This window comes from Triticum dicoccoides, chromosome 5B (genome assembly GCF_002162155.2).
Source record: "Triticum dicoccoides isolate Atlit2015 ecotype Zavitan chromosome 5B, WEW_v2.0, whole genome shotgun sequence".
NCBI lineage: Eukaryota > Viridiplantae > Streptophyta > Magnoliopsida > Poales > Poaceae > Triticum > Triticum dicoccoides.
This window is the reverse complement of record NC_041389.1, coordinates 142,729,863-142,752,222: the sequence shown is the minus strand read 5'-3', so window position 1 is coordinate 142,752,222 and position 22,360 is coordinate 142,729,863. Positions and strand designations below refer to the sequence as shown.

The 22,360-nt window shown below is 41.4% G+C and overlaps 2 protein-coding genes across 4 annotated transcripts; one reads left to right on the top strand and one right to left on the bottom strand.

The window, feature by feature from the left end:
• The first annotated feature begins 216 nt into the window (after positions 1–216).
• Positions 217–11,358, top strand: LOC119307879 (acyl-CoA-binding domain-containing protein 6-like). Of its 3 annotated transcripts, XM_037583976.1 has the most exons (18): positions 217–510; positions 1,025–1,134; positions 1,930–1,999; positions 2,093–2,251; positions 2,335–2,412; positions 2,660–2,764; positions 2,968–3,034; positions 3,118–3,179; positions 3,265–3,404; positions 3,606–3,732; positions 3,826–3,940; positions 4,083–4,171; positions 4,454–4,537; positions 4,878–5,216; positions 5,298–5,744; positions 5,825–5,884; positions 6,145–6,242; positions 11,223–11,358. In XM_037583976.1, exons 2-17 carry the CDS (start codon positions 1,097–1,099, stop codon positions 6,223–6,225), a joined length of 2,061 nt encoding a protein of 686 aa, XP_037439873.1. In that variant the 5' UTR covers positions 217–510; positions 1,025–1,096; the 3' UTR covers positions 6,226–6,242; positions 11,223–11,358. The 3 variants fall into 3 exon arrangements, with proteins under 3 accessions (XP_037439873.1, XP_037439871.1, XP_037439872.1); XM_037583974.1 differs by lacking the exon at positions 11,223–11,358 and having other exon boundaries at positions 6,145–6,468; XM_037583975.1 differs by lacking the exon at positions 11,223–11,358 and having other exon boundaries at positions 217–551; positions 6,145–6,468.
• LOC119307878 (golgin candidate 6-like) lies at positions 6,601–14,616 on the bottom strand. The gene is made up of 19 exons (XM_037583973.1): positions 14,478–14,616; positions 14,305–14,380; positions 13,961–14,013; positions 13,697–13,824; positions 13,407–13,606; positions 13,242–13,315; positions 13,088–13,157; positions 12,500–12,553; positions 12,309–12,404; positions 12,104–12,154; positions 11,936–12,025; positions 11,695–11,808; positions 11,532–11,603; positions 11,247–11,432; positions 10,915–11,015; positions 9,841–9,889; positions 9,333–9,398; positions 8,313–9,068; positions 6,601–7,403 (listed from the first exon to the last, which is right to left on the bottom strand). Exons 2-19 carry the CDS (start codon positions 14,365–14,367, stop codon positions 6,834–6,836), a joined length of 2,793 nt encoding a protein of 930 aa, XP_037439870.1. The 5' UTR covers positions 14,368–14,380; positions 14,478–14,616; the 3' UTR covers positions 6,601–6,833.
• Between the last annotated feature and the right edge of the window lie 7,744 nt (positions 14,617–22,360).

The window sequence follows — 22,360 nt, the reverse complement described above, 5'->3', positions numbered from 1 at the left end:
CATTTAAACTTTTGGAAATAGTAATAACTGGCAGCATTTATCCTCAAAATGGTACTCCATCCATCCATCTCGCAGACATCATGAAAACGGAAGGAAGATCCTCAAAAGAAAAGAAAAAACGGAAGGACGTGTGTTTGGAGCGTGTAGACAGCCAGCGCAATGGTACGTATTTATTTAGCAGCATTTAGGACGGGACAGGTTCCGGATCCCACGAGATTTCCACGGAGATCCTTCCTGCAGGCGAGGCGGTCAAAAGGGCATGGTGAAATCAGTGAGCTGAAAAGCTCTGCTGCCACTGCCGGCCGCTACGGATCAACCTTTCCAGTTCTCACTGTCACGGTCCGCGGCCGTAGTCCCGAGCGCGCAGGACCAGCTTCGGCTGCTTCCCCCGACCCGTTTCCTCTCTCCCCTTCCCTTCCACCACGCCAGCGCCAGCGCCAGCGCCATCGCCAGTGCCAGTGGATCCTCTCGCTCGGCTGCAGATTTTTGCTTCCTGCTCCTCCTGCAGAGGTAGCTCGTGCAGCACTTCTCCTGTTCTTCCTTCTCCCTCGGTGAGCCAAGCGTGCGTTCGGTTGAGCAAATTCCTTCTTCTTTTCTGATGAATCCCTCTCCATCTCTCTTTGATCTGGTATATGCAACAGCAATGCATCTTCTTCTTCTTCGGAGGTAAAGTAAAAAAGGGAAGGAATGTGGCTGTTCTTGGCCATTCCCCCCAAAACAAGAGCTGGTGTCCCTTGATTCTTCTTCTCTTCCTGCCCAATCTTTTTTCACTGTTGCGTGGATGATTTTCACCCCCATTCCTTCGGTGATTTGTTTTTCTTGCTCGAAATCCCAGGACGAGGCAAATTTACCCCCAAGGGAAATAATTGCCCGGTTATTTCTTTATTTTTCCTTCTTGGTCTCGTGTGCCGCCTCGTTCCCCTGATTTCCGCCACGATTTGGTGTGCGCAAGCCCACCCACTCCACCAAATCCCCATTTACCACTACTTTTTTTAACTGGTTTCTCGCATTGACTTGTCTGCAGGTGACAGGGGATATAATGTGCGGCCCGGCTGTCTGCTTCTAGGACGAATTTGGGAGAAATAGGAAGCCAAACATGTTCGCTTTCTCGCGCCGCCGAATGAAGCTTGGAAGGTACACCTCTCATTTTGGCAATTATTAAGCTCCTGGACCTTATTCGATTCGGTACCAATTGCCCATTTTGGTTGATTTAATAAACACTGGGTTTGCATATGGTACTGGAGTGCTGGTTTCCGGCGAGAAGCTGCTTCTTTCTTTTAATGGACTGTACCATGTTCAGACAAGTAGTGCTGATATAATTTTGTGAAATGTAAATCCAATGGTAATTTTATTGTGAAATTGATGAGGAAACGGTGAAAATCTAATGATTAAATTTGGCGAAATGTACCTTTTTATCCAAAAACTCCGGATACCGGATACCGAGAAGTTTTGAAGATGGTGCTTACTTCGAATGAAATCCTCACTTGACTAAGCATAAGCGAAAACGTGGCTGAGGGGAGTGAGCAATTCCCTTTCATGGTGGTCGAGTCATGATCAGAAATATTGTGCAAGAAAGTGAAATATCATATCGTTGTACTTAATGATAAAATTTGGTGACATGTGATCTAATGACAAATTTTGGTGAAATGGAATTCATGATAAAACTTGGAGAATTGCAAATTTAAATTTAAGGAGCCACATATATTTGTAATGTGCGGTTAGCCTATGCACCCTGTCTAGTAGTTCCTGAACTTACTAAAATCAAATTTCACATTTGAGGTCTGAATATTCTTGCTATAATTAATCGTATATAGCTTCTTGTTATTCTTTTGCTCTTTTATCTTTCATGGCTGTACCTTCTTCAAGAATAACTAGATATGATTCTCTCGCAAAGGAAAGCCAAGAGTGATGATCCCAAGACTTATGCAGGTCCAAGGGCCACAAGAGTGATCCTTTGCACGGCTCTAGGAGCCCTGGGGGGCACCTCAGCCTGTCAAATGTGAGTGCGTCTGTGCCTAAAGTACTTATATCTATTGTTAGTTTTGTTATATTTGTGGCACATTTGGATGATAAGCACATTGGTTTGTTTCAGGGCGGTGACCCGATCACAGCATCGGTAAGTGGCCGTGCAGATGACCTTGCTTACCGCTGCTCTTCTGATTCATTTGATCTCGATGCCCGTGCATTGGATAGCTCGGAGAATTGGGATGTGTTGCCCACAGAGGGCGACAAACCTGCTCCTCGTTTCTCTGTAAGCAACAACCTAAACTATGAATTCTTAACTGTGATCAAGTTCACAGCCCTCATCAGAATGTCGATATGTATGTGCAACAGCACGCGGCAGCCATTGTAGGCAGCAAGATGGTAGTTTTTGGTGGTGATTCTGGTCACCACTTGTTGGATGATACAAAGGTAATTGTAGTTTTATGTGTTGTTATGGACTCCCTGCTAGGGAATACTCCCTTTGTTCACAAATATAAGATGTTTTAGATATTTCAATGTGGACTACATACGGACTGAAATGAGTGAACAAACACACTAAAAGGTATCTATATACATCTGATTCACACAAAAAATTAGAACATCTTATATTTGTAAACGGAGGGAGTATCATGTTATTCGGCGATTGTCATTATGATTATACCTTTATATTCATCAGATATTGAATCTGGAGAAGCTTACATGGGATTCTACCACCCCAAAAGTTCTTCCATCGCCAATTCGATCTACTTCCAAGTTGCCAGCCTGCAAAGGTCATTGTATGGTATACCTCTTGTAGCTCACTATTGTTGCAATTCTCACTATCTAATTCTTAATACAAATTAGCTTTATCAAGTTAATTGGCTACTAGTCATCTTATAATTATTTCTCCTTTGGGCCGCTTTTTGCAATGGACCTCACAACTGAACAAATACATGAATGTGGCTTTATAGAGAAATAGCTAAGCTCGATCCTTTTGATGTACAGGTTTCGTGGGGGAATAGCGTTATTCTTGTTGGAGGCAGAAGTGAGCCTGCTACTGATCGTTTATCAGGTTCTCACACTTCCGAAGCCCTTGGATTTATATGATGTTAACCTCCTCTGCCCGATAGATTACACAACCTGTGTTTGCTGCAGTTTGGGCTTTCAATACCGAAACGGAGATTTGGTCACTGATGGAAGCCAAGGGTGATATCCCTGTAAGTTATTATTAAGTATTGAGTGCTATGCTGCGGTTAAATTTTCATTTGACCTGACAGAGTTTCTTTGTGGTTCGGATTTTAGGCAGCTCGAAGTGGCCACACAGTGACCAGGGCAGGCGCTACGCTGATAGTTTTTGGTGGTGAGGACACGAAAGGGAAGAAGCGTCATGATCTTCACATGTTCGATCTCAAGTCATCAACATGGCTTCCTTTGAACTATAAGTAAGTCATCCTTCTGAATTCCGAAGAATCCTGTGGAGTGGAATTTCTTATTCAAATTTACTTCATGGTTACATTCTAGGATGTAAATTAGTTATAATCACTGGTAATCTTTCACTGCCTAATACTCTTCATCAAGAAGCATTCTAGTTTTAGAATTTTTATTTGAATTTAACATGCATTCTTGTATGCTGCTTGTTGCAGAGGCTCCGGACCTTCTCCTAGATCCAATCATATTGCTGCATTGTATGATGATAGGGTCCTTTTAATATTTGGAGGCCACTCAAAATCCAAGACCTTGAATGATCTATTTTCTTTAGATTTTGAGACAGTAAGTTTCGTGACGTTACTTGATTACATCACCAATTATGTCACTGGGTATGATGCATGTTAATGGTTACTCAAGTATCTATCTTCTTGTCAGATGGTATGGTCAAGGGTGAAGACAAATGGTCCTCACCCATCGCCTCGAGCAGGGTGTAGTGGAGCTCTATGTGGAACTAAATGGTACATCACTGGTGGTGGAAGCAAGAAGAAACGTATGTTTCAAGCTCTCACTTTATGCCTAACATTTGAAAGATGAGTAGATAGATTCTGGTTCATATGTGCACAGCGTGCATTTTTAGAAGAATGCCTTGTCCAGGTCATGTGGGAACTTCTAACAAGAAATCAAATTCTCAGGACAAGCGGAAACCTGGGTTTTTGATGTTCTAGAATCGAAGTGGACTGTTCGTGCAGTACCGCCTAGTTCCTCGATTACTACAAAGAAAGTAAGCCACCAGATATATGTTTGCCTCTCTTATGATGGTACTAAAATGCAACTCCGATTGTGTTCTAAGGAAGCAATACTAAAGTACAGAAATGATATTCATGTTTATGTTCTGGACTTCTCGCTCACAATAGTTGAAATATTTATGTCAAGAGCAAACTTCTTGCAGAAACAAACCATGTACAAAGTGCGGTTCTAGTGTATAATACTTCCACAGGCCAACTAGTTATCATATTATCTCATTTTATCTGGTTATTAACCAAGCAAGAAACGATTCATGCAGGGTTTCAGCATGGTTCCTTTGTACCACAGGGACAAGATCGTTCTTGTTGCTTTTGGAGGAAACAAAAAAGATCCATCCGACAAGGTGAAACTTTTACCATCAAGCATTTTCTTGTGTCACTTTGACGAGTTGCATTCTCATTTTGAACAAATATTATGGCAGTGTGTACTTCTCCTCGTGTTCTAAAGACTTTCAACAAACAACTTTATCCGCGTTGTAGTGCTGACATTTTCTTCATAACATATTTTTTCTCTCTCCCAAATCCCCTGAGTATATTTGGCACTTTACTTTCTAATTTCTGAATTATGCGTAATTGTCTCGTCAATATATCAATTGCCTGCACCTGAATATACTGAAACATTTAAATGTAAGAGTTTTGATGTCAAATTGAGATGCATCACTGAACACGTCTGGTTATCTGTAGGTTGAAGTATTAGTGGTTCTGCAAAACGACCATTCTTTTAGCTGGCGGTCTGCCCCAGATGTAGACCCATTGTTGTATGAATATTCTCCAAGCACCAAAGAGCTCGCCGGGCATCTCAACAAATGTGCTCCCTTGTACTCTAATAGTTCTGTTGCAAGGCACAGTCTAGCCTCTACAGTAGAGCGTGCGTCTAGAGAGGAGGATGGAGCTCTGGGCACTTCGCTCCACAGGAAGTATGGTCAAGTAGAAGACTGCAGCTTAGCCCAAAAGCTTGAGAAACCGATCGATGATGACAAATACGACGATGCCGATGATTGTTCTTCGTGTCCGGCAAGCACCGTAAGTGACGCACATCCAAGTCAATAGACAAGCGCATACTCCTACTTTGTTGCCATGCATATAGCTGATTGTTTGTTGCAGCCGAAAGATCACCGGAGCAAGAGGACAGGGGCCGATACTCAGACTGACATGGCCAGAACTGTAGCCGTCAAGGAAGAAAATGCTGACAACCAAGGACCAAGTGGAAGAAGGATAGCCAGGAGCTCTTCAGACATCAGCCATCTGTACAACACCAAAATAACAGACTTGATCAGAAGGAACGCGGCGCTTGAGGACCAGCTTGCGGCCGCACTGGCAAGCAAAGAGCAGGCAGAGAAGAACCTGTCCTTGGTCATGAGTAGTAGGGAGCAGCTGGAGAAGAGGCTGGCCAGCAGGGGAAAGGAGGCTGAGCTGCTCAAGGAGAAGATAGCAGGCTTGGAGTTGGCACAAGAGGAGTCTAACAGCCTGTCTAACGCCGTGCACGCCGACAATGTGCGCCTCGAGCGGGAAGTGGCGTTCCTCAAGGCCGTCGCGGATGAGACCCGAAAGGTAAGGACGATCCCCTGGCGCATGATGATGTTGGCTGCCTTTGTTTTTTCTGTTGTGAGTTTGTTTTGCTGCTCCTGTAGGAGATGCATTCCACCCGCAGAGTTTTGGCGGGAGAGCAGTCACGGACGTTCCAACTACAGGTATTTGAGACATTGGTTCACACTAGTGTACTGTCAAAAAACGTCTTATATTATGGGACGGCAGGAGTACTTAGAATAGAATTCCGGTGCTTCTCAGGCCAGCATAGGTTTTCAGGGTGCATCAGACCCTTATTCGTCATAATAATGCGTAAAGTCTCCCAAAATCATCCGACACTTCATACACTTTGACATAGTGTAGCAAGCTGTAACACAAATGAACTCTGTTCCTGAACACCCATGATCTTTCTGTTTTTGATCAGGTTGAGGTGTTCCATCTGAAGCAGCGGCTGCAAACGGCGGAAGGAAGATCTGGAACGCCAAGGAAGCCTCATAATCCTTAGTAGCCAAAAGAAGCGGGGTGAGTTCATGATCATGTACTTGTGCTAAATATATGGGCTGTGGTTTGTAAATTGGCTTGTACATCCATTTTATAGTTGAGCCTATATGTAACAATAGGTTCTGTGTGTGAATCATTGTGCTTCATAGATTGATATTTGAAAGATTTACTGTAGATAGTCGACTGAGAGCAACTGCTTATGATTGTCAACTTAATAACTGAAGTAATTTACAAATACTGTTGCATTTCTTGCTTTCTCAGTGAGCTGATTTTCTTCCCTTGTATGTCTAGATGACTTATTATTAATTTGATTAAATCAAGTCGGCCCATCACTTGAAAAGGCTACATTATTAGGTGCAGACCATGGAAACACAAGATGGGCCAAGTTACTTGAAATGATACATAATTTACATCAATCAAATAACCAAATTGAACTAGAAGGTGGATCAGCAGTTTAGTCTTGGCATCCATAAATAACTTTGAAATGAAATGGCCACCTTTGTCTACACATCACCAACATTCCACTGTACAATTGTTATCACAAGCCCACATCACCATGATTGGATAAATGATGCTAGGATACACCATAGATGAAAGTGAAGCAAAAACACGTTACTTTTCATCGTCGTCGTCGTCATCATCATCATCATCGTCGTCTGGCAAGGCAGCATCATCGCCGATACCTTGCAGCAGGGTGTCCACGTCCTCACCGAGCTCTGCCAGCCGTGCACTCAGCTTCTCAACCTTGCTTTGCTCCTGTCCCAAGCAGACGAGTAGATCGTTCAGTTCCACCTCACTTTCCTTCTCTGCCTCTTCCTTGGCTTGCGCTTTTATTGCTTCTACGTCTGGGTAGGGAGCACTGCCTCCCTGCCTCAAGGTTTTCACCTCTGCATCAAGGCGGTAGTTGGACTGCTCAAGACTGTTGTAAGCATCTGCCAAGCTCTTAAGATCAGATTCAAGTTTTACTACTAGATTTCGTTGGTTGCTAGCTTCGGCTTCGATCTGAGCTTTTTCAGTTTTGAGCACTTCTATTCGCCGTGCTGCGCCCTCCAGTTCTTGTCTGAGGGCTTCAATCTGGACCCTTTCTCGGCCACTGCTTGGTTTCTCGGAAGAATCTGAAGTGCTGCCACCACCAGTTCTCACTAGATCTTCTGCTAAGATTGCATTTCGGCCTAGCAAGTCCTGAAAAATGAAATCAAATAATATATTGTTACGTATTTCTGTACCAGGTAGGTCCTTGAAACTACTAGCAACCACAACCTGCCAGTAACCATTACTTGATTCAACCAGTTGCTTCAAAACTGATCAACTTACGAACTAGGATTTATGACCTTTCGTACCAAGATAAAAATTACTAACTGGGTTACTTGCATGTTCTTGAATATAAGCATGTTACATGAAATATTTTATGCTTGTGAAAGAGGGGAAGCATTCATAATTCTCAGCAATACTGAGTTTTGCAGGAAACCAGCTTTTTCTTCAGTCATTTCTCAGCAATACTGAGTCAGGCAGCTGATTGATCACCATACTGGCCTATTTTGTTATTGAGAACTGAACAAGCTATCATTACAGAGCTAGACCAATATTCATTAAGCACAGTTTGCCACAGCTTGCCTAAGAAAACTAGGCCATGTTTCGTTCACCGCCCAATCTATGGTTTGCCACACTTTCTTAGCCACATGGCCCATTCGTCATAGACATCTTTTTTTTTTGCGAATAATAGACGAACTTCTTTCAGCTAAGCTTGAGCGTGTGGCTCCATTTTCTTGGCTACAAGTTAGCCAAAAAAGTTCGCCATGCTTAGGTGTTCTTAGGTTTCAACCAATCAGGCCTCTATGGTTTAAATTCTGTTCACCACATCAAAATATAGAAGCAACAAACTAATTCAAGAACAATTACTTGTTGATAAGATCATGCCAACAGAACCTCAGAATTTACACGTGGAAGAATATTTCTTTTTCATACACAACTTGGCGCTCACGTAAACTATTATCAGAAATTGTGCAAAAACCTTTTTTTTGTGAGAATGGCAGGATTAGTTTGGGTAGAAGAATTCTTGCTTGGAATTAATGTAATGAATAGGATACTAACCTGCATCTCGTTGCACTGTCTCTCTACAAATGACTTCAACCGCTTGATATACTCTCCATCAACCTCCCCGTTCTTCTGCTCCAACTCAGCAGGTAGAACTGCAGTTGCGGTCTTTGTTCGACTGAAGAGATCCATTATACATTCTCTAATATCAGTCTCAAGCTTACTGAGTAAACTAACTAATTGTGAATCAAAAATTTCAGAAAGGACTGGATGTTGATCGCCTTTATTTGTTTCCTCTTCAATCTCTTGGAAATCAGACATACTGTTTGCACTTGACCGTGAAAGCTGCTTGTGGTTCTGCTGCCCTGATGGTAGGTGAAGAAAGCTTTTCCGCAGCTCATCGAACCTCAAAAAGTATGTAGTAAGGCCAATCTTTTGGCTTATAGCATCTGCAACAGCAAAGGCATCTCGGCCCTTCTCACGGCTTGCATTATTGAGGACACAAGCACCTAAAACAACGGCAGCTAATCCACGGACGCAACCGGTGAAACGTTTATTTGCGGCAAGCTCGATTATGTAGTTTAGGTGTACCGCTGATTCCAAAAGGCAATTTACAGCATTTGCACAATCCGCAAGCCATGTGATGAGTAGCCGGAGAATAACAGGCTGAATATATGATCCTTCTGATTGACTGCTTTGGTCATTTTCTCCTTCTGCTAAAGCTGCAAAGGATAAACACGTAACAATCCGATGCAAGAGAGGCTCGGTGCGTCCCAAGGATGGCGTAGGTGTTTCAAGCTGAATTTGCAATACCTGAAAAGTTAAGTTGTTAGAAAGCCACCCACTGAAGCTGCATTGGATTATGTTATTTGTTAACTTGTAATTCAACAGTTAATCAATGCAAGAATAATCATATCAATAATAGAGTCAACCATTTGTTAGATAATTTCATCAATATGTTCAATTCAGACAAGTGGAATTACACAAAAATTAATTCTCAGCCAGTGGGTAGTTGCTTCTCCAGCCTACGTTGTACACGTAAAATTCAGACAATGAAAAGTTGCAAGGGAACCATACGCGATCTTTGCATTGCAAGTTGTCCTTGATTATGTGAGTAAGAACACTAGATGCTCTGCAACATGCCTGCAAATTTTAGGATCAATCGTCAGTTTTTTAAATCAGATAAGAGAGAGGAAAACTGCAGGTATTGATTACATGACATCTTGAACAATCAAATTTCTCATTCTAAACTAGACAATAAGACTTCCTTAGAACACTACTAAATGAGGACTTCAATTCAGATTACATCATATATATGTATACAATAGAAAAACAACTCGAACAATGATCACAGAGGCCAGCCTCTTGGTCATAAAATAAACTGAAGAGGCATATATCAAATTTGAAGAGGAGAATGGTGGCAGAATGACAGCAACGTCAAACAGCAAAGAAAGAATGTATGGCACTGTTTATATGTCCAAACGAACTAGCAGCAGAGGGCATTGATTTATAATCATTTGGACCAAATTTAAAGAGATTTATTACCCGTTGTGTTGAATAGTGCATTTGTATTAGAAGACATTACCTCCATATCTCCATTAACATCACTTGACACCAGAGCTTGCAGAAGTGCACTGCCATTACAATGGTAACATAAGTGAAGGTGCAATTTTATGAGTGATAGAATTCAGACTACAGAAAGCATCAGGCTGGTTGTAATGGGGAGTATCATATACTAGTATCATGCATATGATGATACTAGTGTATGATACTACCTCCCTAATGCATAGTATCATATATTAGTATCATGTAGTACTCTATTTATTGCCATGCATGACACAAAGTAGCATAGCATTTATTATGATACGGTATCATGATTGATACTCCACCCTCTCTTTCTTCATTTAATGCTATGGCACCTCATCAAAATTGCCTAGTTGGCATGCATGATACTAGCTATGATACTACCATTACATATACTAGTATCATGCATATGATGATACTAGTGTATGATACTACCTCCCTAATGCATAGTATCATATATTAGTACTCCCTCCGGTCCTTTTTACTCTGCATATTAGGTTTGTCCGAAGTCAATCTCATCCAACTTTGACCAAATTTATATAAAAAATTATAGACATTCACATAACAACAACAATATCATTAGATTCATCTTGAAATATATTTTCATATTATATTTATTAGATATTATAGATACGAATAATTTTTAATATAAATTTGGTCAAACTTAGCAAAGTTTGACTTTCGGCAAAACCAATGTGCAGAGTAAAAAGGACCGGAGGGAGTATCATGTAGTACTCTATTTATTGCCATGCATGACACAAAGTAGCATAGCATTTATTATGATGCGGTATCATGATATGATACTCCACCCTCTCTTTCTTCATTTAATGCTATGGCACCTCATCAAAATTGCCTAGTTGGCATGCATGATACTAGCTATGATACTACCATTACGACCAGCCTCATGAAGTGTGGCAGAAACAGCAGCAACCATAGTGACATGTTATGGAGATGACAGAAACGGCCATCTCTACTACAGTAGGTATAGGTGATCTCAGCAGTAAATTACGACATAATTAGAGCCAAAAGATAATGCTCCTATTGTACTAAATGCAACAGAAGGACCATGACTAACCTTCCAAATGGCATGTCACTAGAAGCACCATGGGTAGCAGTTCCTTGGTTTGGATGTGGAGCAATAGTTGATGCTAATAATGCCTGACCATTGGGATTTGTCTGTTCCAAAAAGAGAAAACTACTACTTATTATGTGCTTACACATACCGATATACCAAAGGAGACCAAAAATTTAGCAGAAAGAATAGCCAATAATCTATTTAAGACGTTATAACTGAAACTCTGATCAAAATGATAAAAAATACTAATTGCCTCATTTAATGTCTCCTTATCTCCTTACTAACATGTTCATGATTATTTTAACCAGCAAAAATATCAGGAAAAAGATCACCTCGCAGAAACATTTGAAGACATAATCAGCAGCAACAAATTCCTGTGCTACGGAGGTTCGCAGGATTATAGTTAAGATCGCATTCAGTGCAGGCTGAACATGAGGTTCTTCCCCAACTTGCTTGCTTGCAAGAGAATCGAGATTTTGAGGATTTCTTAGTACCAAGCTGCCAATACACCGCAATGCCTGGAAAAAATGAACAGTGCACAAACATCCAACAACACAAGTTAGTAAAACTATCATACATACAGTTGCATGGTACCTCAACTGTTATAAGGGACTCACCGTACAGCGAAGAGCTACAGGGGCCCACTGACTTTCAACGCCCAATAATAGAAGATGGTCAAGAATGTTTCTCTGTCATTTTTTAGTAAAGCCCGTATGATGAAACTTACTTCCATGTTATAAGGTAGTCGATTAGAAAAGATATAAAGGGAGAAAAGAGTACCTGAGCTAGTGCAGTTTGATTGGTGATCTTGCTGGTATCTTTACCTGTTTCACCCGGTGGGCCCCCCATCAAAAGCAGTTCGACGGTATCTAAGGCACCGAGAAGATTTACTGTCTAAAGAGACAAGAATTTTAACTTCAGTGAAGTATTGTTAATACAGGCTTTTTGGGCCAAACAGAACTAGTTGTCAGTTTGAGTAATCTATTTGTGAGGCTATATATGTGATTTTATAATGGTGTACCTTCTGTTGGGTAAAATTGAATGCACTGCCTCTCCTAATCTTTAGTATTGATATCAATGGGTCAAAGCCCATTGTCTCTTTCAAAAGCATCTGATATTAGCACAAAGTAATGTCAATGAAAAATATGACCATCTAACACTTCAAAACAATTGTTTGATAAAAACATACCTGATTGGACGCATTGTTCCGTATTAAATTATTTAAAAGTTCAAGGCAATCCTGCTCCAACAAAAAAGAACAGATTAGCACCAACAAAGTTTTATACAAATTGAAAAACAGCTTTCAAATGGAAACTGAACAGCCAGAACTTTTAGACAATTCAGGTACACAATGGATCAGATCAGATCATATAACATGGTTTTTGGATAATCACCTGAACAACGACGCCTCCATCAGAAAATCCCTCCTCCCCAATAATGCTAAACAACTTCTCAAATGCACCCTCAAATACAACAATTTTTTGAATTTCCTGAAAGGGTGAATTACCAGTCATTTAGTATGTAAAGATAGGTTCAAGTTGATATCTGGAACATAATAAATCAACAAAGAATATGAGAGAGTAACCTCTGCGTCTCTGGTCAGATAAGTAAGAAGCAACAGTGCTTCATTCCTTATGACCTTCAACATGCATCAAAGATACCCATATGAGCTATATAACCAGGCAAGTAAAGAAACAAAGCAATAAAAAAATGTTATAAATTGATGATGCTGGATTGCTGGGAACTCAACAATAACTTAGCATGACTTCTGGATTGCACCCCACAGAAAGTAATTTCAGCATTTGCAAAAGAACTGCATTTTTTAGCTTTTTCAAGTAATTAACCCATACTGCAGCCTAAGATAGAGGCGCTACTGGAGTAAATAACATCTAATAATATAATTTATTTGTGACAGCACGTATATCAAAGCCTTCAAAAGAACAGACAAGGGTCCAAATCAACATGGTTGTACATCTCTACTTCATGCTGTAAATCAAAGTCATGGTGCTGACTGATTTCATATATTGTAACCATATAAACCGTTTCCACATGCATTAGACTACTACTGCATGGACAACTTAGGATAAGCAAAATTGATATTAACACAATAGATATGTCTGGATAGCATGTGTGCTTCTTTAGAGGAAGGGGAGAAAAGAGGTTGGTGTTAAACCTCGCGGTCCATAAGCATGTCCATTAAAACTGTAATGCCACGAGGAATTAATAGAATTGCCTCCTGTAATCTGAAACACCAAAAGGGTAAAAAGGAGTTAAAAAGGTTTAAAGTGTGGTGGATGCATCCCAACAGAAAAAGACTTACTGGGCACCTTTTCAACGAGTTTGTAAGTAACGCTGTTAAAAGCTGGATTGTGTAATATCGCACATAGAAATCCTCCTCTGTCTTTGAACCAAACAGGAGGGAGAAATAAATCATGACAGATGAAGCAGGTAAAGCGAGTTACATGCAGTAAAAGCAAAGAATGTAAACTCACCAGTAAGCTCAAGAGAAGAGAAATATTCTCTGTTTCTCGAGAAAGCAAATCAGAGTTCATTGATGCTGGTTGGACCTCAGTTTTCAGTCCCTGTGATGTCTCAATAGGAGTCAGCGCGCTCACAAGGGTTTCTAGGGCACCTCTGACGAGCTCAACATCCTCACGGTCTTCTTTCAAAACATTGAGAAGGACAGGGAAGCCTATTTTGCAAATTAGCAAGAATGTATCACACATCAGTTGCTCATAGAGATGAATGCACAAATACCAAGCACCCAAGTGAAATGAGATACCCATAGCTCCAAAAGACATCTGAGCCGAACGGCTCTCCGCCACGAGAGACTGTAGCTCAGTCATGGCAGATCTCCTATCATCAGGCATCGTGCCGTTGCTTATGCGGTCAAGGAATCTCTCAACGTAGCTGTATAACATAATGCAGTTAGAGGGTCACTCGCTAAAAGTGGCATATGTCAATCAGGTGCTATGTTTTTCAGGCAACAATAGGCCTAAAAGTATGATTACACGACTGAACAAAAATTTCATGCCAAATTACCTACCTATCTTCCTTGGACTCGGACGCCTCATTGCCGAAAACGAATCCCCCAATCCCCTGTGAGACAACACCAACAGAACATGGAGTTAATAAACATCAAACTTGCTGCACGAACTTGTGATGAAATCATGGCATCACATCGGCCCAACTGGTACTAGAGCACGAGCTCCAACGGAATGAAGCATTCCATGCTAAAAAAAATACATAACACCCTATGAGACTAGAACTCGTTCATACGACCGGCAAAACGCCTCGTCGGGCTCCGACCTAGGGTGCGTCGGTGACAGGGAGAAGCAGGAGCGGTCGGGGACGGGTTCGATTAAGGTCGTAGGGGGAGGGGGTGTGCACCTGCATGATATTTTTTCCTGCGCTTCCGGCGAAGCCCCGAAGGTTGATCGACCGGGAGTCCATGGATCGCAAGCGCCTGTGTGGAGTAGCGAGGAACAGTTAGCCGGATCGTATAGGTTGAAGAAGACTTAGCAGACGCAGTGCGTATTCTTGGGAGGGAAGGCGGCTCTGACCTGCGAACCGAGAAAGATCGCCGCGGCGGCGGCGGCGGCGGCGACGGCGGTGAGTTGGGGACTGGAGATCGGGGGGTTGGACGGGGAAGCAACCGGGGAGGGGGGAGAGGGGTGGGGAGGCAGGCTGGATGGAGTTGGGGTCACGGGGGATTTTGGTTTGCTTGCTGAGGTGACGTGGCATACCTCCTCCACTGTTTGCACCGAAGCAAGCTCAACATTCTCACGGGCTTCAGTGACCTCGATTTTTTGGTGTTTTGAATTAATTTTTTATTCGAAGAAATTGGATCTGAGGTCTTTCGCACCGAGGTATATATACCTTATGAGACAAGTAAGCCCTTCCAAGGACCAATCATGGGTCCCCGTTGATAGTTTTTTCGGACACACCGCTTCTCGGGTCCTATTGTCCATATGTCTAATCAAAAGACAAAAGAGACGTGGTGGCCCCGAATTCTTCGCGGGCACCATCAACGCCCGTCTTTAATCTGTGTGCGCATGTAAGACACGACACCTGAGAAACACGCGGATTTACCGCTGTGACACTCAAGCGTCCTATTACCCCCACGACCAACTGTTTGGTTCTAGGCCTAACATTGTCACACTTTGCCACACATTTTTGTCAAGCTTACCTAAGGTTAGTTCATCAAAATGAGAGCCACAAGTTGGCAAGTCTAAGGAAATCTTGCCACACGTTTTGTGTGTATGTCATGTGGGGCCCAAGTATGGCTTGCCTAAGGTGTGACTTGAACTAAACACTCATCTAAGTTGGTCAAACTTGCCTAACCTTAGGTGTGGCAATATTTGACAAAGTTAGTTACAAACCAAACAATCAAAGTAAAGAAAATACGTCAAAGATTTTATATCCTTTCCACTCCCTCCATTGCCTTCACGCAGATCTCATCTCCTTCCTCACCTCCATTGCTGCTTCGAAAGCTCAACATAATGGAGAACATGTCTAGCTCGTCTATTCGCCCCACTGGTCCCCTTGAAGGAGAGTAGAAGAGTTGTTCGGTTGCTCAAGGGCAACTGAATCGTCTTGCTATCCAGGGATACCTCCCGACCCAGAATTTGCGTGGATTCGACCTGGGTTGGTTGCTTTGGACGACGACATGCGCAATGATAATTTCCCGACCCCACAGGGTGATGAGCGGGTAAGCTTCGTCCCCTTCCTTCTCCGGGAGCTAGGCTTTCCAATCCACCCCTTCATCTGGGGTCTCCTGAAGTTTTACGGGATCCAACTCCATCACCTTACGCCCCACTCAATCCTTCACATAGTCGGCTACGTCGCTTTATGTGAAGCTTTCCTCGGCTGTGAAGCCCACTTTGACATGTGGTGCGAGTACTTCTGCTTGGTCCTGCGTATTCGGGACGACAGCATCTTTGAGGTAGGGGTGCCGAGGTGTGCTTGCTGGGGCCGGGTATCTTCCAAGCACCCCTAAGGAGGATAGTGAGGCCTGGCAATGCAAGTGGTTCTATATCTCCGACGTGCCACTCAAGGATCCTCTTCGGCAAGGGCTTCCTCCCTTTACTCCCGGTCCTCCAAAAAAGTGATACAACTGGCATCCGAGGACTCAAGCCCGAGATGGGGGCTCTTTGGTGGCCAGGCTTGCTGCTCAAGTCACCTGCCTCGGCCATCACAAGCTCGCCTTATGGAAAAGAAAGATGCTAAATCTAGACTCATTAGGTGGGTGCTATTGCTACAAGAATTTGACTTGCGTATTACTGATAGGAAGGGAGCTAGGAATCCCGTAGCTGATAACTTGTCTAGGTTGGAAAATATTCTTGATGACCCACTACCTATTGATGATAGTTTTCCTGATGAGCAACTAGCTGTCATAAATATTTCTCGTAGTACTCCTTGGTATGCAGACTATGCTAATTATATTATTATTAAATTTATACCACCTAGTTTCACATACCAACAAAAGAAGAAGTTCTTATTTGACTTAAGACATTACTTCTGGGATGACCCACATCTTTATAAAGAAGGAGTAGATAGTATTATTAGATGTTGTATCTTTGAGCATGAACAGGAACAAATCCTATGGAAGTGTCACTCTGAGGCGGGGGGACACCATGCGGGAGGCAGAACTGCACAGAAGGTATCACAGTCTGGTTTTTGTTGGCCTATCCTTTTCAAGGACGCTCGTAAGTTTGTCTTATCTTGTGATGAATGTCAAATAATTGGCAATATTGGTAGACTTCGGAAAATTCCTATGAATTATTCACTTGTTATTGAACCATTTGATGTTTGGGGATTTGATTATATGGGACCATTTCCTTTCTCTAATGGGTATACACATATTTTAGTTGTTGTTAATTACGTCACTAAGTGGGTAGAAGCTATTCCAACTAATAGTGCTGACCACAACACTTCTATTAAATGCTTTAAAAAGTTATTTTCCCGAGGTTCGGAGTCCCTAGATATTTAATGACTGATAGTGGTTCACATTTTATTCATAGTTTTGCAAAAAAACCTATGGGTATGTCTCCTTATAAAATGGTTTATGGGAAAGCATGTCATTTTCCTCTTGAGTTAGAACATAAAGCATATTGGGCAATTAAAGAACTACTTGCCGATGAAAAAGAGGTTCTTGGTATTAGCTCGCTAGATGAATGGAGAACCCAAACTTATGAAAATGTTGAATTGTTTAAGGAAAAGGTTAAAAGATGGCATGATAAAAGAATTCAAATATGGGAATTCAAAGTGGGTGATATGTTCTATTGTACAATTCTCGTTTTAGATTTTCTGCTAAGGACCGTACATCATCGAGGAAATTTATCGCTCTGGAGATATTAAGATCAATAACGCCAAAGGCACTAATCCGAAGGTGGTCAATGGACAAAGAATTAAGCATTATATCTCAGGTATGCCTATTAATGTTGAAACTAACATTATTCAAACTATGACACCGGAGGAATACATAAGAGAGACCTTCCAGAACACTCCAGAACCCTGAAAAGGAAGAGGTACGTGATACGGTAAGTAAACCGACTCAAAAATTTCCATAAAAATACTTCTTGTCAGTTTTGGAATATTAGAAAAAATACAAAAATAAGAAACAACAGAGGGGCCACCCAGGTGCCCATGAGGCACAAGGGGGCGCCCACCCCCCTAGGCGCGCCCTGGTGGCTTGTGGCCCCTCGTGAGCCTTCCCGACTCCGTTTTCTTCTGGAATACTTGTTTTGCAAGATAAAAATTCTTCATATATACTCCTGGACGTTTTGACCACCATATCGTAGAAATATCCTCTATTCTTGTTTCGTGCTAATTTTTTTGACAAATCTCGCCATGGCTCTCCAAAGGCTCCATACCAAGCACCGTATCATGCAACCATCACCAGGTAAACGCCCCTACAGCGAGGTCTACTTCGAATGGTCGTCAAGAAGGAGGACAAGCCATGCCCATGGAGGAAACCGTAGAGGGAGATATCCTTCAACCCTCTATGATCATCTCTCCCCTTCTGAAATTGAAGCCTTAAGGATCTTTGAAACAGTTTGTGTTCAGAATACATATCTCACTCGTGAAGTTATTTTGTTGGAGGAGCAAAACATCACCCTTCTGAGCATCAATCGTAAATTGGAGTATCTTCTAAGGTTGAAGGACAAGTTCACCACCACTTCATCATCACCACCATCACCGAAGAAAGAAACTTGAGTACACGGGTATGGGCACTCCCCTTGGCTTGTGCCAAGCTTGGGGGAGGTGCCCTAGTATCGTAACGCCATCACTTTTATTATCTCTACTATTTTAGTTCAATCCTTAGTTAGTTGAATAAAAGTTTAGTATGATCTATTTTCGAGTGCTAGTTTCGTGGTCTATCTATCTATGTAATCGAGTTGAGAGTTATATATTAAAGAGTAGTTTGAATTTTTGCTTCTTTACTTTTTATGTTTCAATCCTAACAATGAAAATAATGAAGAAAAAATCATATGTTAATCTTATGGAAAGTAATGACATTACATAAGGAAAAGTATAAGTGGTAAAATTTATTGAAAGTTGACAAACATAGCATTGGTCAATGATGCAATTCATGAAAAAAATTAATAAGGGAAGAGAATATTCACATGCATACACCATCGTGGACATCTTTTATGATCGTGAGCCCCCATTAAGTATTTTATGCCAAATTGTTGATGTTGGACAAGGAAGACAACGTAATGAATTATGTTTGCTTATATTCACAAAGAAGTTATATTGTCATAGATCCTCCAACATGTGGTGCTTGCCCAATATCTTTGCTAGCCAAAAACCCGCACCAAGTAGAGATACTACTTGTGCATCCAAAAACCTTAAACCCAGTTTCATGCCATGAGAGTCCACTATATCTACCTATGGATTGAATAAGATCCTTCAAGTAAGTTGTCATCGATGCATAAAGTAATAAAACTTGCTCCTAAATATGTATGATCGTTTATTGTAAGGGAAAATAAGCTTTGCACGATCTTGTGATGGTAAAGAAATAAAAGCGATGGACTGCATAATAAAGGTTACTATCACAAGGGGCAATATAAATTGACGTTCCTTTGCATTAAGAGCTTGTGCATCCAAAAACAAAAAGCACATGACAACCTCTGCTTCCCTATACGAAGGGCCTATCTTTTACTTTTACGTATTTACTTTTTATGCAAGAGTCAATAGTGTTCTCCTCTATTCCTTTTTATTTTTCTCTTTTACAAGCATCATGTGGTGGGAAAAGATCTAGGCATATATATCCAATTGGATATGAGTGATCATGACTTATTATTGTTGACATTACCCTTGAGGTAAATAAGTTGGGAGGCGAAATTATAAGTCCCTAGCTTTCTATGTGTATGGCTGAAACTTTTTGCTCCATATATATGTTATAAGTGTTAGCAATCATAGAAGACCAAATGATGGTTCAGTATGTGGAGTTGCTAAAAAGCCCCGACATGAGACCCTTCCTGAAAATATGATGAATTGCAATTGCATTGTTGACTGAGAATATAGTTTGTCAGTTTTCAATAAGTTTATACTTTATACTCCATTGTTGGATGAATTGTTACTTGCTCATGAGAAGTTTTATGATAATAAATATTGCTACTCTAATAATGATCATGATGCTACCATGTCAGTATTTTGTTTTTATCGACACCTCTCTCTCTCTAAACATGTGGACATGATTATCAATATCGGCTTTAGCTTGTGGACAGGCGAGGTCTAGGCTTGGGGGAGTTGATACGTCCATTTTGCATCATGTTTTCCTACTGTTATTTATAGTTTTTTAATCAATATAACACTTTGTGGAGCAATTCTAATGTCGTTCTCTCTTAATATGCAAGGTTTACATGAAGATGGAGATTGTCGACATCTGGAATTCTGGACCTAAAATGGCTATGCCAGAGATACGTATTTTGCACATCTCCAAATGAGCTGAAATTTCATAGAGTTTTATTTTGGAATAAATAAAAATTATTGGAGAAAAGAAGTACCAGAAGGGGCCACCCAGGTGCCCACGAGGCACCAGGGCGCGCCCACCCCCCTCGGCGCGCCCTGGTGGCTTGTGGGGCCCCCGGCTAGCCTCCGGTGCCCATCTTATGATATATAAGCCCATTTGCCCTAGAAAAAAAATAAGGAGAGGACTTTCAGGACGGAGTGTAGCCGCCTCGAGGCGGAACTTGGGCAGGAGCACTTTTGCTCTCCGGCGGAGCGATTCCACCGGTGATACTTTGATGACGGGAAAATGGCGGGCGTGAGACACACGTCCACGTCATTGATACAGAGTAAAATTTAAATGCATAAAATAAAATAGAATCAAACATTGCAGGTACATTATTTCCAGAACTCTTACATTTACATAAAAATTCTGTTAATTACATCTCCGAAGAGAAAACCCCTGATTAAGAATTCCAACATATCTGTTACATAGGATTTCATCACATTCCTATTACAACATATTACAAGAGAAATCCTCCTCGCGGTCGACGACGAACTCCTTCTTGGTGAGCTTGAAGTTTGGTTCCATGCAAGTACTCCTCTATGATTTTATGTGTGATGTTTGGGAATATATTTCCTAGCATGCAACCATTTGTGTGTGTTCAACCTCATTCATATGCGGAATGCAGGTCGATTTTGGCTAGGCATAGTTTTATCCTACATTTGGCACATAGGATATGCGTATGTATTTTCCTTTAGGATTTTTATATGACCTCTTTGGTTTTGGTGGCATGTATATCTGTGACATGCCAATTTTAATAAGTTTTGCATCATCACATTACTACTATCACCGTGCGACACTGATGTGGTGCCCGCGTGTAGCGTAACGGATTGAAGCTTTCTGACACAATCTTGATGCTTTTTTTATGGTGCATGTGATATGTGCCATATTTTGTTGACTCTGAGTCCGCCCAGTATCGAGCCTAACCTGAGTGAAGTTTGCTTATGATCTTTTGTTTGTTTAAAGTCTATCTGGGCTACATGGAATATCCCTTATCATGTATTTTGCATGAAATTTGTATGCATATGTGGATGTGGAGTGAACCTATTTTTATTAAGTTCTGCTTTACCCGTATTACTACTAACACCGCGTAGCACTAATATAATGCCCGCGTGCAGCGTAACCAAGTAAAGGTTTGTGGAGCAATTATGGTGTTGCATGATCATATGACATATATAATTTTTTTGTTTATGTTTGTACCTTACATGGTATTAGCACTAACTCCATATAGCGTCATTTCATTGACGCTCGTGTGTAGCATAACCCACGCAAAGTAAGTTTGTGATATCCATTTGTGATGATGCTAATAGTTTAGGCTCTTATAGCATTGGAGCATTTCATGACATATTTTTATTTGACTTTGGACCAAATATGTGGCCTGAATACTTTGTTTAATTTTCTCTTACTTGTATTACTACTAACACCGTGTAGCATTACGATAATGCCCACGTGTAGCGCAACCAAGTAAGATTGTTTTTTTTATGATGCGACATGTTCTATCATTCATCTTGCATGATTTTGGTTTCTAGGTGTGTATCATGAACACATTTTTTGAATTGAGTCTTGCCCTGCTTGTATTACTACTAACACCGCGTGGCATTAAGATAATACCCGCGTGCAGCATAACCAAGTGAGGGAATATATTTTTATGCTCTTGTTTGTATTGCAACTAGCGTGACACATAATGCTCGTAGCGCAACCAAACAAGAGATTATCATGAGTTTAGTTTAGTGCGTTCATAATTTCATTCCAACTTAGTCATATCCATTTTTTTATGATGACCAAATTAAGGCATTTTTTATATGAGGTTTTCGCACCAATGACACTCTCTTGATTTGTATCCATGTATAGAGACCAAATCAAGGAACGAGACATTCATCTTGGCTTGTATCGCTAAAGGGACCGAACCAAGACGGAGATCAATGAGACAAAGTGCACGCAACATTTAAAGGAACCGTGCTTACAAGAACCATGCATGCTCCTTGACTCGTACCGCGATGGCCGAGCCGAAGGCGAAAGTTTAGGATAGATATAACATGCTCCTTGGTTTATATCGCGATGGCCGAACCAAGGACAAAAATTTGGGATGAATGCAACATACTCTTTAGTCTGTACCAAAATGGCCAAACCAAAGACAAAATTTTGAGATAGATTAAACCATGCACCTTAGTCTGTACCGCGAAGGCCGGACTAAGAGCAAGAACTTTTGGGAGATGAAACATGCTCCTTGATTTGTACCATGATGCCCAAACCAAGAACAAGAATTTTGGGAAGATAAAACATTGCCGCTTGATTTGTACCACGATGGCCGAACCAAGAGTTAGAGTTTTGAGAGAGGAGAAAGAAGAAAGCTCCTTGATCTGTACCACAATGGCCAAATCAGGGGCTAGGGGAGAACCATGAATCTCACCTTCAACCTCCTGCAAG

Excerpts from the sequence above, each read along its gene's own strand:
- LOC119307879 (XM_037583976.1), top strand. The coding sequence starts at position 1,097 with ATGTTCGCTTTCTCGCGCCGCCGAATGAAGCTTGGAAG. Across the intron at positions 2,765-2,967 it reads CCTGCAAAGGTCATTGTATG|GTTTCGTGGGGGAATAGCGT; the intron begins GTATACCTCTTG and ends TTTGATGTACAG. Across the intron at positions 5,885-6,144 it reads CACGGACGTTCCAACTACAG|GTTGAGGTGTTCCATCTGAA; the intron begins GTATTTGAGACA and ends GTTTTTGATCAG.
- LOC119307878 (XM_037583973.1), bottom strand. The coding sequence starts at position 14,367 with ATGGACTCCCGGTCGATCAACCTTCGGGGCTTCGCCGGAAGCGCAGGA. Across the intron at positions 12,026-12,103 it reads GGAACAATGCGTCCAATCAG|ATGCTTTTGAAAGAGACAAT; the intron begins GTATGTTTTTAT and ends TGCTAATATCAG. Across the intron at positions 11,604-11,694 it reads ATCAAACTGCACTAGCTCAG|AGAAACATTCTTGACCATCT; the intron begins GTACTCTTTTCT and ends AAAAAATGACAG.